The sequence below is a fragment of the Eschrichtius robustus genome, chromosome 16 (genome assembly GCF_028021215.1).
Source record: "Eschrichtius robustus isolate mEscRob2 chromosome 16, mEscRob2.pri, whole genome shotgun sequence".
Lineage (NCBI taxonomy): Eukaryota > Metazoa > Chordata > Mammalia > Artiodactyla > Eschrichtiidae > Eschrichtius > Eschrichtius robustus.
The window spans coordinates 3,892,981-3,911,302 of NC_090839.1; the positions used below are offsets into that span (position 1 = coordinate 3,892,981).

The window sequence follows — 18,322 nt, forward strand, 5'->3', positions numbered from 1 at the left end:
AAGACCCAAACCCTCAGTGGGGTCATCAGCGCCCCGCATGGGCTGGGCCCTGCCATCTCCCCCCGCCCCAGCCATGGGGCCCATGCTCAAACACAACGCCCCCTCCCGCCCGGGGCCACCACACAGCTGCTCCCTCTGCCTGGAACGGTCATTACCTTCATCCTCCGCCCTCATCACGCTTCAGCCGGTTCGTCCCTACTTTTTCAAGTTTCGTATCTATATCTCCAAGATATAGTCTTAAGAGGAAAAAAGCGAAGTAGAGAACAGGGCTGGGGGGAGGGGGTGGGGAGAGCACACTCCCTTCTGTGATTAAAAACAAGAGGAAGAATATAATGCACAGACATGTTCTGAGAGCATCTCAGAAACAAGAAACATCGGCGGTGTCTCTAGGAAGAGGAGGCCGGTCTGCAGGAACGATAAAGACGGTCAGTGCTCACCGAACGTGCACTTGCCAGACTGTGTCAGTTCATCCTGCCTGTAACCGCATGGTGCGGAGATGATCATAGTGCTCCCATTTGACAGAGGAGGAAACTGAGGCCCAAAGAAGGGGAACCGACAGCTGGCAAGTAACAGACCCCAGCCCGGGCCTGACTACGCCAAGCCAACCTCCCGACGCTGCTCTGCCCGTCTCCGGCCATCACGGACGCTTCTCCACAAGACATGCGCACATACCACTCCTCCCGTTTCCAAACACCTGTTTGTAAAAAGAATGATGTCCCCCACCTCCCACGAAAAGCGTTTCTTTTCCTTTCCCTGGCAATATTTCCAAGGGGGCGGTCACTTTTGAAGGCTACACCTCATGTGGCTACACGGTTCTGAGTGTTTGCTGAAGATTTCTTTTGGTCAAAGCTGCTGTCGTGTTAGAAGCCCTCCTCAAAATAAATTTAACAACGGGGCGACATGTTAGCCCAAGTGTTCGCCTCCAACAGGATAAGCTCGGACTTCTTCAGGTGGCAGTTCAAGGCTTTCAGGACAGACGTGCATCTCCGGGGTGCCAGGAATAACCAGAGCCTGGCCGGAGATGGCTCTGGCTGCATGGCCACCCTCCTCCCCGTGGGACCGGCGCCCAACTCAGCTCATGGGATATCTCTGACCCCTGCTCGTCCTGGAGCTGGAGGGGCTAGAAACACGAGAGGCCCTCCTGTGTGCGGCCAGATGGTTAACTGCACAGGGATGAGGTCTCCCAGCAACCATGGGGCACCACCCTCTACAGGCAGGACAAGGTGGCCTCAGCAGACTCACTGCCCAGCGTGAACCAGGAAAAGGGTGTTGTTCCCCGGGGCCGAGCTTTCTGCTCTACTGGTGACGTTCACGGGACAGGCGCCTGAAGGCGGGTGACAGTTAACTTACACTCAGCGCAGGCGCTGGGCTGGGGTCACCTACTTCACCCAGCCTCACAACCACCGCAGGAGTTAGGAACCATCACTGCCCCCATTCTACAGACGAGGAAACTGAGGCGCCGCCTGATAGAGGGACTTGCCGAGGTCAGCCAGGTGCAGTCGGCAGGGCCGGGGTTCTAGCCTGACCACAAGGCCAGCTCCGAGGTACCCAGGCACAACGGCTCCAGCTGCCTGCAGGAGCGACGAGGGCCGTGTCATGGCCCTAACCATGACCATGACTGCCTGTGGCTTTTATAAATGAGGATGAGTTACAGCAGGGCACACGCACACGTGCACACATGCGTGCCATGACTCATCCAGCCACCCTCACCCTCCTCCAGCCACTGGCTGACTTCAGCCCACGAACCCCCCAAGCTCCCTCCTGCCTCTCGGCCTTTGCACGGCTGTTCTCCCTGCCCAGCACACCTTTCCTTCCCACTCGGCCTGGTTCACTCCAACCACCTTTTGGGTCTCAACTCACTGCCCCTGGACACCTTCCCTCAGCTCCCCCAGCCTGCCAGCTCCAGAGCAGCTCTTACCCCTTCCCCCCGAGACTGGCATCTGAGCCCATCCCCACTAGACCCCTCGGGGTGGGCCACATCTCTGCTCTCCGCGGCAGCCCCTCGCCTGGCATCATGCCTGGCCTAATAGAAGGCACCCAATTTGCTGGGTGGGAAGCAGAAAGGAGGGGTGGAGGGAGGGAGGACTTCACACGCAGTGAGCTGCAGGCATCGGCCTCCATCTTTTGTGCGACTCTCCCAGGCTCTCCCATGCCCCCTCCAGCCAGCACTGGCTCCTGGGATGTCGCCCCTGGGCAATGCTAATGGGCTCCCACAGCCTCCCAGTCAAAGAGCTCACCAAGCAAGGTGGAAACAGAGAAAACCCCAGTGACTGGAATTTCCATTTCCTATGAGCAAACAGCTGCTCTGTGCTAATATCCTCCTGGAATAAAGTGTTATTAGTTCATTTAAAAAACCACACAGAGACCAATTATTAACAAATTTGTAGGCTTATTTTTAGCCACGAGTATTACTGATAAGTTGTCCTCTGAGCTACCACCCTCTCTGCCTGTTGACCTGCTCCAGGAATTTCCAACAGGGCAAGACCATTTAACCTCATGCTTTGCTGTTGTTGCTTGTTTGGGGGATTTTTTTTTTTTTTCCCCCTTGCTTTTACTTTTCCTTATGGAATAGGAATAGGAACGAGAAAGGGCTGCTGGGTGTCATTACCATGTACTTACGATAAAACGAATGTTTCCTGTGCACCTACTATAAGCAAGACTCTGTTTTGGAGCTGAAGACAGAACAGTGGACAAGACATATCTTTAAAGTAAAAAGAAACAAACACATTTCCCAGAAGGTGCAAAGAGTTGGAAAAATATTAGAGGAAAATAATTACATTAAAATGTCAATGCTGTTTGCAATAAGGATCTTAAGGAAAAGACAACTTCCATGAGATTCCGGGGGGGAGACAAACGGGATGCGGACCCCGTGCCCCCGACCCAGAGCACCTGCCCAGGAAAACGCAAGCAGGAAGCAGGGCTTGGTTTGTTGCATGTTGTGTGTTATTAAATGCCCCCTGTTACTCACCCTTCCCACTGAAAAGACGAGATAAAATAATAAATTATCCCTAAATCTTGCATTATTTCCTATTAAGGCAGAGCTAGCTGCAAGAATTAGGGGAAGAAAGAACAGAAGTTGAGGAACAGGCGGCGGTTGGCTCCACCGTCCACGTGTCCTCCTTTCTGAGCCCCAAGCCAACCTCAAGGAGCCCCGGGACTACGGTCAGCTCAGCGCATCACAGCCTCATGTCCCAGCTGGAGTGTGACTCAGCCTTTGACCTTGACCTTTAAGTTGGGCCAGTTATACAACCTCTGCATCCTGGCTCCCCCGGACCAGCTCCCCGACTAGGAAGCCAGGCACAGTGCCCCCGGAGGAGCCCCCAGTGCACACCGGCGACCCCGGGAACCAGCTCCAGGGCCGTGCAGCGGGGAGGATGGGAGAGTCCTACAGGGCTGCCTGATTTCTCCCAGCAGTGGTGACCTCAGGCCAGGAGGGACCCTTCTTTCAAGATCTCGAGGCACCAGTAGGAGCCATGGATGTCTCAAAACTGCATAGAATCAGGGCTTCCCACTGTCATCAGCCAAAATGTTCAGAGGCCTCCAAGAGGGCTTTGGTGGAAGCGTGTCCATAACGATAGGTGGGGGTGAACCCCAGCTCATGGCGACAGGGTCTCCCTGCGTTCCAGGCGCCGTGCTAAATGCTTCACAGAAACCAACCCGTCAAATCCTCACCACCACCCTTCCAGGCAGGGACATTTAACGTAGGGGGAAACCACGGTTCAGAGATGTCAGGTGGAGCCGTCAAAGTTCCGCAATCCAGGGGACACCAAAGAATCCACGCCCCTGCCAGCTCCCCTCAAGACCTCGTCTGTTGCCCTCCCCCCCCAAGGTCAAGGCCCCACCATGGCAGAGGCAGCAGGAGATTCCAACGTGAATGTGACCAAGCCCCTCCCACCAAGGGGTAGGCTGTATTCCCTCCCCTTGAACTTAAACTGACCATGTGTCCACTCTAACAGAACTAGACTGAAGTGAGAGCCCCAGACGCTAAGAGGCTCTGCGCATGTCCCCCACTGCCATGAGACAACTTCGCTGGGTCTAAGGAGGGAGAAGAGCTGCCCGGCCTAGACTGTCGACCCTGCCCGCCTGCAGACAGCAGAGGGGAGAGCGCCCAGAGCTGCGGCATGGAGGTCTGGAGGCTCCAGCAGAGGACGAAGTGGATGCGGCAAATGTGGGAGGTCTGGTACTTATTACATACGTGTCCTGTCATTTTACAAGTCAAAACGGTATGCCCCTAGCCAAAGGGTGAGCTTCCAAGAGGGGCAATACTTCTTCACATCACCCGCACACCACGACCCCTGCACACAGCAGCGCTTCCTGTGTCAGCAGATAAACACGTAGGAATGAATGATAAGAATGTACAAAACCATGCCCCATTTCACCTAAACCCATCCCACCTTAGTGACTTTTGCCACACCTGTGTCTCCTCAATGGATGACCACAACTACTTTAGTAATATTTTAAGCCCATCTTCTTTTGTTTGCAAACAAATGTGACTTGAAGGAGGACCATATTCTACCACTCTCTGTGGAGACTGTATCCCTGGTCACCTGGAGGATAACAGGAAAATAGAGAAGGTGGGGCAAGGCCAAGGGGACCCCACAGAGCAACGCTCAGGCTGGGACAGCCCCGACGCTGGCGAGCTCTGGGGAGCTCTGCACAAAAGACCCTGCTGACAAATGAGCCAAGGTCAGCAATGACTTGACTCATGTGACTGCGGAAACACAGTCACCCCACAATTCACGTTGCCCGAGACAATGTTTTCCTGCCAAAGGGAAGCGCAGAAAGATCATTTTTGGCAGATCTTCCTGACTATTTAAATCCCCTGAGCTACTGATTACAACAAGGCAAAAATTTTGTCTGCACATGGATACAAACTTCCAAGAAGTAATGGGACCAAAAAATTAAGTAATGACAATACCACTCATGAGTAACAGTATTAAGACCAACCCAGCAACTTTAACAAAGTGTTACATTTAAAACAGCTGCATAACAGTGTGTAATAAACATATCTATTAAGTCTATAGCCACAGCTCCCACCCCTCCGCTCAGGTCTTGGCAAATTCATTTTCTGACTGCTGACTAATGGATGTCAAAGTCTACTTATGTCATGGCCACGAGATAAGGTGTGTTGCCAAGAGACCCACCCAAATGACTCGCCCCAGCCCATTAAAGACAGGACCTTCCACAACTCTGCCCACGGCTGGTTCTCTGCCATCACCTTGCCTGACCTTCAATAAATAAATCTTGTCCTAGTGCCCATGCTAGTTAAATGAACTGGGAAAATGAAGAGTACATCTTGTGTCTGTGTGTTTATGTGACTACAGACATGCATGCATTTGTGGGATAGGTGGCTTGAACCAGGAAGGGGATAAACACAGGGATCTGTTTCATCTAAAGCACAGGCGGCCTTCCTGTGAGATGCATAATGAAGCCAGTAAAGGGCAGGCAGGGCAGAGAGTGAGCGGGGGGCATGCAGCGTGGGTGGAGCTTGCAGGGTGGGCGGGGCAGGGTAGGTGGGGCATGCAGGGTGGGCGGGGCATACCGAGTGGGCCAGGCATTAAACTCACCTAGATTCAAACTGCTCTTCATACACATGTGCCCATGGCCCTCTCACCCTCTGACCCTACCTCAAGGGTTTGGAGGAAGAGTAAATAAAATTAAGATGCCCCATGTGTAACACAGAGCTGACAATAAGCACATTTTCACTCCAGCCACTGATGATTTCAGACTGTCAGCTCTGTGAGGGTCAGTCTTGTTCCCGGGATAAATATTATTAAATACAATTTGGATGGACATAATGTTCAGGCTTGAGTCACACATCTTAGTCCAACATTCAATTTCTTGGTAAAGAAATATCGTAAGTATAAAAAGTGCTTCAGCTTCCCCTGAGATTCTGCGTGAGCTTTCCAAGGGTGGCCTACCGGCCACATGCAGCCCCAGATGTGCTGGGCTCGGGTCACGTGCTTTGTTTTTAAGTGAGGAGGACAGTAGATGACCACCCGGCAGTCACTCTCATTCTTCACGTCTTCTGAACCTGCTCGTATTAGGGGTAGCCGTGAACATACCCAAAACAAACAACCAAAGAAAACCAAACAAACAAATTGGGTCATTTGTAGAGACATGGATGGACCTAGAGACTGTCATACAGAGTGAAGTAAATCAGAAAGAGAAAAAAAAGTATTGTATATTAACGCATATATGTGGAATCTGAAAAAATTGGTATAGACGATCTTATTTACAAAGCAAAAATAGAGACACAGACGTAGAGAACAAACGTATGGATACCAAGGGGGGGGGGGTGGGATGCATTGGGAGATTGGGATCGACATATATTCACGATTGATACTATGTATAAGATAGATAACTAAAGAGAACCTACTGTATAGCACAGGAAACTCTACTCAATGCTCTGTGGTGACCTAAATCAGAAGGAAATCCAAAACAGAGGGGATATGTGTAACATATAGCTGATTCACTTTGCCGTACAGCAGAAACTAACACAACATCGTAAAACAACTATACTGCAATAAATATAGTCAATTTAAAAAACAAACAAACAAACGCCCCATTTCCCAGGCCCTGCAGGTGGGAGTGGCTGTTTGACACCCTTCTGGCCAAGGAGGTGTAAGCGGATGTCACTGGGCGGGGCTCCCAGGAAAGCCAGGTCAGGACCAAGCAGCTGGACACGCCTCCACCCGTCACCATCCCCTCCTTCCTGCCTAGAAAGCGTACGTGTTGTTGGAGCTACAGCAACCCTCTTGTTCCCAGGAGCCGGCAAGGAAATCGCAGAGCCTTGACCCTGAGACAGGGAGGCCGGTGTGCTGCCCGCACTTCCGGTGACAGTAAAATGCCCCCTCTCTTGTTGTAACCAGTACTGCTTAGGTTTTCTATTACATGAAGCCAAACCAATCCCTAACCGACAAACTTGCTAATATTTAAAAATCACATTTCGCGTAAAAATCTGGATTTCCAGCATGTCTCTTAAAATAGGATGCTCGGGTCCCCCTGGGACCACATTCCTGCCTGGTGATAACAGTTCTGTGCAAAATCCCACTCCCTGACTCGGCCGTTTTCGGGGGTACCAGCCCCTGTGGACACTGCAGTTGGGGGCCTGGGTTAAACCATTTTATAGGACACGGAATAGATCCCAGCTCTCAAATTCAATAACGGTAGGTCTCAAAACCTCTGATATACATTGTTGATATTCAAACGTTTTCCTTTTGCCTCTATTCCTGTGACATTTGACATCCACCCCATACATGATGCTCTGGTAGAAGCATGGGTGAGGGGCCTGGAACATTCCCATCCTCCACACCCGCAGCCTCCTGCAGGTGGTCTAGCCACTCCCAGGCCTAGTGTTAAAATGAGTCACCTGTGTCCTTCAAGACAGGCACCTTTCCCTAAGAGGTCACCAAATTCATAAAACAATCAAAAAATATATATATATATATACACATTCAAATCTGATTTCAAGACCACCAATGTGCTATCCCATAATTAGAGGACCAAAGTCAATAACTTAAAGAAGGTGGGGAGACTCCAGTAGGACTGCAGCTGGGGGTTGGGGGGAGGAAGGAAGGGGGCCGGGGGGCAGCATATGAGGATGGCTGGATGGACCTGGGGCCGGGCAGGGAGGGAGGCTGTGAGGAGTAGAAAAGGGTCAGTGTGGGAAAGGGCAGGTGAGGTCAGGAGCCCCGGGCTGGTGGGAAGACTGTTAGAACCAACATGTCCACACGGCACGCCGCTGCTGCCCTCTGGGTAGACCAGAATCAGGATCGGAACCGGAACCCTCCCCCTCCTTCTCATCACCGCTTCCTGAGAACGGACCCTGTGGCCTCACTGTTCTGAGACACGGAGGGGCGTGGGTCCCTGAGTCCTCGCAGGGACCGCGGCCAGGTCCACACAGCACTAACTCACATTTCACAGGTGGAGGAAGCCCAGAGAGGTTGACCAGCTTGGCCCTGACACAGAGCCAGTTAGAGGAGGGGCTGCAGATCAACCCACAGGCTGTCTCTACGTCTTCATCACAGGGTCTGCACCCTTCCGACTTCATTCACAGAAGATGGAATTATCTCAAGGCGATTAGGGGATGTCCTAGGAGAGCCTTGCCTCTTCACAGCTGTGAAACCAACGACTAGTGTCTGTTACAGACAAGAGCTCAGTAACCCTCCCCCACCTGGAGTTATGGACATTACCCACCACCATGTTACAGCCAGGAAATGGAGGTTCACGGAGGTGAAATGACTTGCCCAAGGTCACACAGCGTGTATGTGGCAGAGCCAGGTCTGGGACCCCTTCATCCAATTCCAGGCAAAGAATCTCTTCGGTTGTCATTGTTCTCTTTGTCAAAGAGACCCATCCAGCCAGGGCCAACCATGGCACATTTTAGGTTCTCTGGAGGAGCTCAATGAATTGAAATAAATTAATCCTGTGTGGATAAGAAATGACTTCTGCTTGGGTGTCCTCCCCTTAAGGGCATGAGATGATCAGCCACGGGGCTCCAGCAGAAGAGCTCTATGACCATGTCAATTACACTATGACTTATCCATTCAATCAACAAACATCCACAGGGGAACAGCCAAGGGCAGCACAGCCAAGAGGACAAGGGACAAGGCCCTGCCCTCAAGGTCTTCCACCGACTAGTGCCATCTGACAGAGCCGCCAAGGATGGAATGTTTTAGATCCACACTATCCAACATGGCAGCCGCCAGCCACACGTGGCAACTGAGCACTTGAAATGTGACCAGTGCAACTGAGGAAAGAAAATTTTAAGGTTAATTTATTTCATTTAGATTTAAATTGCCATTAAGTAGCTAGTGGCTACTGTATTGAATGCTATGTGGCAGGAGAGACAGAGAATAAGTTAGTTGGTCAAATAAGTGAGATCATTTCAAAGAGTGACCAGTGAGGAGAAGGAAAGTGGCTGAAGTGACCAAGAGGGATGGGGTGGGGCGGGAGGTAGACCCTGGGCTCTGACTGTGGCTGGCTTTCTGCTGAACAGCCACACCTGGCACCTGGGAAGGTCCCAGGGATGAAGCTGTCTCTTGTCACTGCCTTCTGTGTCGCATTAGGGTCAGGAGGGGTTGAGGAACAAAGTTTCAAAAGCCTCCGATCATTTTCTATGAGGGACGCGCAGTACTTTCGTAACTAGAAAAAATTCTAAGTTTTCTAAACTCCATATTTCTTTAAGCATGCAGCTTTTATTTTTAATAACCCCCAAGAAGAAGCTGACAAGGTAATTACTGCATAGTTCTACTGCTAATTAAGCCATGGAGACACTGTGAAAGAGTGAGATCCCCAAAACTCAGGACTCCGGAGCAAGGGAACGTGCAAGGAACGAAGCCAGGGAGAGCCACGCCGTGGAGAAAGCAGGCCGCGACCCCCTCGTCCCCACCCCGCGCTGGGGCGCCAATAGAAGGTTCAGGCAAAGGGATGCCTGAGCCTGGAGTCTGGGGTGGGGATGTGTCTGTGAGTCTGTCTGCAGCTCAGGAGGGGAGTGGATGCCGAGAGGCTTCTCCCTCTCCAGGCCACGAGCAGAGGTGGATCTGTCCCTGCAGAAAGACGCGGTCCCAGCCTCCTCCACACCAACCTGCCAGCCACTCTCGGGCTGCCACCGAGATGCTTATCCACGGAGGCCCTGGCCAGCCATCTGGCCAGCCCCAGGCCTCGTCCACTAAGACACTGTGCCTGGTTCCACAGGTGCTCACCGAGGCCTCCTGCGGGCGAAGTCTGTGCTGTGCTCCTGGCCTAGGGAGCACGGCCCACCGAGAGTGAGCCCAGAGTCCCAGGTGCTGATGAGAATCACGAGCAAATCGGGACGGAGGAAGGGGATCTGGGCGGTGGGGGCAGGGTAGCTACTCTGTCTCATCAGGTGAACAAAGAGGGCCCCCTGAGGAGGTAAGATCAGCCCGAGACCTGAGCAAGCAGAGGTCAGCAGGACCCAGAGGTCCGGAGCTCAGGAGCCAGACAGGTCAGGGCAGGTCCCACATGGGACACACACGGAACTTGTCAGCAGAGACTGAGACCGTGGCTAAGGACCAGGTTCAACGGGGCCCCAGGTGTGGTCACCTGCCCCGAACCATCAGCATCACCTGGTCACGTGTTAGAAATGCACATCACCGGCACCCACCACAGACAGGCTGAACTGGAAACACTGGGGGGGGAGGGGGGGGCGGTTAATGACCCTTGCAGGTGATCCTGATACATGCTAGGGTTTGACAATGAAAGAGCTACATCAGCAGTCCTCCAGGGAGATTTTGCCCCCAGGGGACATTTGGCAACGTCTGAGGACACTTTTCGATGGTCACAACCAGGCACTGGGGTGCTACTGTTGTCAGTGGACAGATGCCAGCCAGGGAGGCTGCTGAACACCCTACGAGGCACAGGACGACCCCCAGAGCAGAGAAGGATCCCATTACCAACGTCGACTGTGCTGAGGCTGAGAAACCCGCTCTAGATCAAAGGGTCCCCCACCTGGTTGCACAGCAGAATCTTTAAAAAGACAAATTGCCAGTCCCCACGGAAACATTCTAAACAGCCGTCCAGGATGACTCGTGGCTCAGTCTCTGGTCCTGGCATCTGGGAACCAGGAAGAGAGCTGAGAGTGGAGGAGGAAGGCCCTGTGGGGACCCCCATGCGATGGGCTGGGAAGAGGTGCCGCGGGATGCACGGAAAACCCAGGGAGGAGAGGGTGTCAGGAAGCGGGGGGGGCGGGGGATGAGCGGGCAAGAGCAGTGAAGGGACAAGATGAGGAGGTGATGTGGGTTTGGACCAGAAGGAGGTCCACATGGGACCAACGCCAGGGCAGAGCCCATCCCATGGCCTGAGGGCTAATGGAACGAGAAAAAGCAAAACTTCTCCTCGCGAGTATGAACCCCTCGGAGGGAAGCAAGGTGATGGGATGCCGAGTTGCCTTTTTTAAATTTTAAGTTTTGGGGAAAATCTTAACCATGCTTGTGGGTACAGAGTAAGGATTTGCAGTGAAGAACCCTGTAAATCTGCCAAAAGAATCGTGAATGGAGTAACGATGTGGAAAGAGCACTAGGGTGACCCTCTGGGGAGATCTTTCCTCCCTGCCACGCAGTCCCTGGCCGCCGAGAGATTTAACGCACTAATAAGGCCACGAAAAGATGCTCACGCTCACCAGCAATCAAAGAGCCACAAATAAACACGAGACACCCCCTGTCACCCTTCGCGTGAGAGAAAACCAGATGGATGACCTCAGGTGCTGGCAAGGCTTTGGGGAAAGGGTGCGCTCAAGATTCTGAAGAAGCATCAATGGTCCATTTTCCAGGAGGATGCAATATCAGAAAAATTTTAAATGTGAGTCTCCTGTGACCCAGACATACCCTAGAGGAAATTCACAAAGGGGCCCAAGGAGGCTTTGCCTGGATGACCACTGCTGTGTTGCTTGTAATAGTTAAAAATTGGAAACACAAATATCTAATAGCTCAACTGAGAAAAATATATTCCCTGGGACACTATGTGGTTATTAAGAAAGGGAGATCTCCGAGACCCAGTGTTGAGTAGAAACCCACATCGAAGAACCTTCCATACAGTGTGTTACCACTTGAGTTCTTTTAAATGCCTTTCCCCAAAAACCTGTAGATACAAACATGTTGGAAAAGGTCCAGATGCTCCACCGAACTCATCACAGAGATAACCTCTGGGGAGTGACAGAAAGGGGTGTCATTGCTTACCTTTCCCATAATGTTCTGAGTTTTTGTGGTGAGGATATTGATGCATTAAGGATGCATTTTGGAGGGGGAAAGGGTACATGCAACCTTGGGCTGTATTTATAAAACCATAGAATCTAGATGGAAGGAGGTGACGCTTCTATCTGACTTTGCACCGGGTTATTCCACAGCTGGCTCGTGAGCTTCACATTTCAGGAGTAGCTCTTTAGAGCGGCAGGCGGACAAATGGGAGAGGTCCTACAGGGCAAGGGAGATGAAGGGCTGGGACTCTTCAACCTAGTGAAGAAATGACTCAGGTGGGTGCGATAACTAACTCACAACACCAGACTCTCTGAAAACCCAGGTAACATGCATCATGAGAAGATCACATCAGAACTGACTGATAGCAGACCTTCCCAAACCATTTGAAAAAGACTTTTTAAATGGGTCTGCCCAAAGAGGAGCATGCACTGCATCAAAAAGAAGTGAGTCTCCCATCAAAAGAGGCATGCGAACACATGCCAAGCCAACCAAGCAAAGCAGTTGTAGAAAATGTTCCCCTAATCCACCCTTCCCGCTTCAAGCTCCCAGGTCGCTTCCAACTTGAAGATTCTGAATCTCTTTCTACCAGAACTCCTGTGCTTAACACAATCCTTAAATACTTCATTGATTTTTGCTTTTTAGTGAGGTTCTACCACTCACAGAATTACATCTACTAGAGACTTTTTTACCTCAGGCATCTGCTCGCTGGGTCCCATTTTGAGCATCTGAACCAGAGACTAACTCGGGCTTTTCAGCCTCCCGTGGTATCACTTAATCACGGACATCCAAGCCCTTCCACCTCTCTCCCAGGTGGACCGGCACGAGACACCTGTCCAGCACTCCGTTTCCACCCACGGAGGCATCAACTCACAGACAGCCAAAAAGCTAAATCCTCCATAATTCCTGTTTCAAGTTTGCTTCCTTTTACTGTCAGGGAGACAAAAGGAGCTGAAAAGGATTTTCTCATGACGAGCCACTCAACTTCCATAATTGGAACAATCACGGATGTGCATCTTCAAGACAGAGAAAACCAATCCATCATGGAGAGCTGAGGGCTTAATCCCCGATTTCTAATAAATGGATTAATTAAAGCCTTAGGGGTCTGCATATAGCTGCCTCTGCCTGAAACTCCAAGGAAATTAACTTGCCCTCCCAGATAGAAAAAAAGCCAGGGATCTCCTCCGGTGGGTACCTTAGTTTGACCAAATGACAGTGTCAATAGTCCTAACAAAGAAATCTTACAAGCCTTGCATGGGTTTATTGTTTAAAATTTCAGATTGGGCCCTGGCGCCCACAGAGCTGCCTTTAACCGGTCTTTCTTTGCCGTTAAATAGTGAAGCTCCTCTGTGTTCCAGCGAAGTGAAGGAATCCCTCCCCACAAAGCCGCTTCACCCCAGCCCCAGGGAGTATCTGGAGTTTGATGCCCACCATTTAGCGTGATCAAGTCTCCATCTGGGGTCAGTGAATTTAGAGAGGGACAATCCTCAAAGGAAGGTAAGAGCAACTTATTGTCAAAACAGAACCTGTGACAGGATGGTGCTTCTCTAAGATTCGAATGGAGTCCTGTGGCGTGATACCAAAACACCAGCTTTGATTCTTTTTTTGAACCCTACATTTCAGAAGCAAAGACTTCTCCCTGTGAAGTGAAAATTGCCTTCTGGTGGAGAAAGGTTTTAATGATCACTTTGCTTCCTGCGTCTCCATGGTGACGGGGCGCACAGCCCACCTCCCACCCCCCCCCCCTCCTGCTTTATTAGGCCTTTCTTCCTCTTTGGAAAGTAATCAATCAAGACGTATAGACTCCTTTGTGACCGGATTTATCACCTAAACAATCGACGCTGCCGCGGGGGGTGGGGAAATGAACGAAGTCCATATAATTTAATGAAATCAGGCTCCGTCCTGGCGCACGCTATGCCCTTCATCTCCCAGTGGCAGCTCTGCCAGCACACCTGTCCCGGGAGGCGGGCGGGCGCGCCCAGGTGCGCCAGGCCCCGCCGACTTGGGCGCCCCGCGGAACCCCTCTGCGCGGCGGCCGCATAAGCGCTGCCCTGCCCGGGCGGGGGATGCCCCAGCCGGGCCGCCGGGGCCACCGGAGCTGGGGCCGCGGGGGAGGGAAGCAGAGCTCGGAGCCGGCGCTGGTAGAGGCGGCCACAGGTCTGACCCCCGGCCCCCAGCTGGTCAGCAGCCAAAGAAAGGAAGCCCCTCGGAGGGGCCAGCAGAGCCCACCAACCCGCAAGGAGGGCAGATGCGGAGTCCTCCCCGGACAAAGGGCTCCGCCGCCTTACGGGGAGCCTGAGCGACCGGGTCCTGCCGAGGCTCCGCAAAGGCAGCCCCGGCGCGCAGCAGCGCCGGGGACTTAAGCCCAGCGCCCCCTGCCCCGGCCCTCCCCGCCCTCCCCCGCCCACCCCGTTACCTGGGTTCTCCCCGGCGTCCGCGGAGGAGGTGGCCGAGGAGTCGGTGAGGACGCTGGGGTCACTCTGCGAGCGGCCCCGCGACACGAGGCAGCCGCTCCCGTCCTCGGACGCGGCCATGGGCCCGGCCGGCGCGGGGGCAAGTTGGAGGGAGCCGCGTGTAATCAGAGCATCCGAGGAGGCCAAGGTCACTGGCCAGGGGACTGGAGGGGGCGTCTTTTTAAAAAAGGAAAATCAAAAAGGACAGGGAAAGGAAAGAAGCCGGAGGATGAGGCCGGGGCTGGCTTCAGGGCGGTGAGACAATAGCCTCGCGGCTGCAGCCAGGCGCATCCCGGCGTGCGCGGCCTCGCTCTGTTATTTATTCGTGTTTATTCCCATTCTTCAGTCTATATTCCAGGAAAAAAAAAAAAAAGTTGAACCAGGAAATAAAAACTTTTTCTTGTCAGTGTTTATTGCGTGCTTGGGGCAGGGGGTGATGCCCGAGAATTTCTAGGGGCGCTCCCTCCCCCCACCCCACCTCCCACCCCCCGGGGGGAAAAAAAGGAAAAAAGAAGAGTCTTTGCTCTGGCGATTGCTTTAATCTGAAAGCTGTTCTTGGAGCATCTGTTGGAAAACATTAGGATTCTCCCATCATGCCGCGCGAGAGGAGCCTGACGTCACGAGAGAGGGGAGCGAGAGCCAGCGTGGGGATGGGGCGGGGTCTCAGATACCTGAACTGCACGCTGCCCGCCCCGAGGTGGGGGGGGCTGAATCCTGAGTTCTGAACCGCCCACTCCCACCGCAGCCGCGCTCTGGAAACAAGGATTCCACATCCCACTTCCTCCGGCTCCCAGCTGGCGGGGAGGAGACCCTGAGGGTGCCTCCCTCGGAGGTCAGGGCGTAATCTCCCCAAGCAGCTTCAGGCAGAGGTTTCCCGGGCCCTTCCTCTCTCGGGGATCTGGAGGCCACCGTGGGATGGGGGGTGGGGCACTCCGGAGCTTTGTCCCCGCCCACCACAGCCACCTCCCCACTGCCCAGCCCTCCTTCCCCCAGGCCCTCAGCCCCTCGCGGTGGAGGAGAGAGGCAGAGGGGCACCTGGCACCTTCCAGGGAGGCCTCCCCCAGATTCCTTGATGGAGTTGATGAGACCAGGCAAGGGAGGTGACACCGCCTAGGGCTGCCACTTACAGAAGCGTCCCCCAAGGGGCTAATGAGCAATTCTAACCCTTCTAGATGGTGGTGTGGGAGAAACAGAGGCAACTCCCACATCTCCAGCTAAGGCTCGGGGCGGGAGGACGATGAAGAAGAGGGAGGCCCAGTAAAGGACACAGAAAGGGGAGCTGTGTCACACAGCCTGGGCTCAGAAGGGGGCCAGACCCCCAGGTGGCAGGGCCACAGGGACGCCGGGGGAGGGTGCACCCAGCCCCGGCCTTGCTGTGCGGAGAAGCTCCGACGGGCAGGATCCTGTCTCAGCCCCTCAAGCCACCCCAGGTAGAGGGTGTGCTCTCAGCCCCACTGTGGGTGATGAAAACAACCGGGGCTCAGAGGAGCCTGCCAGGGGTCCTGACGCTGGGCAGGGGCTGGGGACCGTCCTGGGGCGGCTTCTTCGTATCCGGGCTGGGGTGCAGGGGGAGCACCTGGCCGTGTTGGGTGAACCCCAGTGAAGGGCCAGGGACAGCACTGAGATGTGGGGAAATGCGGGTCCTCACTGCACGTGGAGCTTTGGGCTCTTAGCAGCGGTCCCCTCACAGAAAGAAAGCCCGCCCGCCTGCCTGCCCGCCTGCCTGCCTGCCTGCCTCCCTCCCTCCCTGCCTCCCTCCCTCCCAATAATCCACAGAGTCCAGCGTGCGCTGAGCACCACGCCAGGCACTGGGGATCCAGATGCAGAAACAGCCGCAATGGGTTTTCCAGTGGCTGGGGAGGACAGAGCCGAGAATGGCCACCAATAAGTCAATACATGTCCCCCCCAAAATACTTCACTGCAGTTATCAACACATACCATGAAACAAAGAGCAAACCGGTAGGAAGTTTTACTAAATACTTTTTATCCACGTAAAACTGTGCTGCACGGTGACACACCTGGCTCTGGGGCGGTGGGGGGGGGGGGGGGGCGGGCATCATCTCTTCCTCACGCACCTCTGAGGTGTGAGCTACTGTAGCCTCCACCTGAGGGGTGAGGGCAACTCAGAGAGGCAAGCGCACCTGCCTGGGTCACAAGCCAGGACAGGCAGGGCCAAGGCTCCCGGCCCGCGGTCTCTCCAAGCGTGTCCTCCGGCAGCCCCCGAGAGCCGTGCCGAGTCCCGGCCCAAACACAGGCAGGTCTCAGGAAGCCCCCAGCCACGCCATCAGCACGTCCCACGCCTGCGTGAGGAGGCCTGAGGTAGGCCGGCCAGCAGCGGATCCAGAGATGGACCAGCGGGTGGGGGGTGCGGATGGCAGCCCAGGGGCACGTGCGAGAGGAGGGCAGAAGAGGGGTGGCCGCAGTGGCTTCCAGCTGTCTGTCCCCCACCCCTACGCTTCAGGGCCTCCCCTACTCAGAACCTGTACTGCTACGGACTTAAGATTTTTCTTTAAATCAATCTGCCCTTAAATGCATTTTAAAGGAAACCATCACTCCAGCGATAGGAATGCAGCCTCCCTGTCGCGTGTGGGGAGGACGAAGAACACAAGAATTGTCTACAGACGCCAACATCTCTTAATGCCTCGCCTGTGTACGTACCACCTAAAACCATTTCGAGTCCCTTCGGACAGTCTCCATGGTTGTGCCCATTCGCCCACTCCCCCTAACTGTATGGCGGGGCTTAAAGGCATAGAAAAGCATAAGGCTTAGCATTTGCTCCAGGAGTTCACGTGGAGGTGAGGGACAGAAGACAAGGGTGACCACCAAATATGTTAGTTCTTCAGCATATATGTTGGCACAATATTGATTTGAGTCGGGTAGAAATGGAGCTGGTCATTATATTTTTCTCTGGCTTTGAAATGATCCATAATAAAAATAGTTTGAGGTTTAAAAACATTAGTGACCCCACCTCTACTGATCAGTAGAAATAAAAATCTGGTGAACTGCCTGCAGGAGAGACTCGGGCCGTCCAAGTTATCCACGCCCAGACCAGGGCCTGGGCTGGAGGCCTGGGAAGATCTGGCCCACAAGGGGTGCAGGAGGCTGCTGTCCGCAGGTCCCAGCCTGGAGGATCCCAAGGGGGTCTTTATTTATCCATGATAAATGGATAAATAAAATGTGGTGTATCCGTCCAATGTAACATTATTCAGTCATAAAAGGGAATAAAATACTGATACCTGCTACAATATGGGTGAACCTTGAAAGTGTTCCAAGTGAAAGAAGCCAGTCACACACACACAAAAGAAAATATACATGTATATACTATATGATTCCATTATGTGAAATGTCCACAGAGACGGAAGGCAGATTAGTGGTTACCTAGGGCAGGGAGGGGGCATGGGGGCAAAGGGAGTGACTGCTCATGAGTAAGGGGTTTCTTTTTGGGGTGATAGAAAGGTTCTAAGTGTTTTAAAATAAGATTATGGTGATGGGGCTCCCCTGGTGGCGCAGTGGTTGAGAATCTGCCTGCTAACGCAGGGGACACGGGTTCGAGTCCTGGTCTGGGAGGATCCCACATGCCGCAGAGCAACTAAGCCCGTGAGCCACAATCACTGAGTCTGTGCGTCTGGAGCCTGTGCTCCGCAACAAGAGAGGCCACGATAGTGAGAGGCCCGCGCACCGCGATGAAGAGTGGCCCCCGCTCGCCGCAACTAGAGAAAGCCCTCGCACAGAAACGAAGACCCAACACAGCCAAAAATTAAAAAAAAGATTATGGTGATGGTTTCACCACTCTGTAAATATACCAAAAGCTATGGAATTTTTACACTTTAAACAGGTGACCTTTATGGTTCATAAAGTATTTCAATAAGGCCGTTTTAAAAAACAAAACCAGGTACACAGAGGCACCTGGGCTGAGCTTTTGATTTGAAGAATGAGTGGGTTCCGCCCCTCACCTCTGCTAGGCACAATGACACTTAAACCTCCCCTGTCGGGGCTTCCCTGGTGGCGCAGTGGTTAAGACTCTGCGCTCCCAGGCTTCCCTGGTGGCGCAGTGGTTGAGAGTCTGCCTGCTAATGCAGGGGACACGGGTTCGAGCCCTGGTCTGGGAGGATCCCACATGCCACGGAGCAGCTGGGCCCGTGAGCCACAATTACT

The 18,322-nt window shown here is 53.4% G+C and overlaps 1 protein-coding gene across 1 annotated transcript in view; it reads right to left on the reverse strand.

Annotated features, from left to right (window-relative positions):
- PHACTR3 (phosphatase and actin regulator 3) overlaps positions 1 to 14,248 on the reverse strand; it is a 200,905-nt gene extending 186,657 nt beyond the window's left edge. The window contains exon 1 of the mRNA XM_068523776.1: positions 14,131 to 14,248. Within this exon, the coding sequence (XP_068379877.1) occupies positions 14,131 to 14,248 (118 nt within the window). The remainder of the gene's footprint in view (positions 1 to 14,130) is intronic.
- Between the last annotated feature and the right edge of the window lie 4,074 nt (positions 14,249 to 18,322).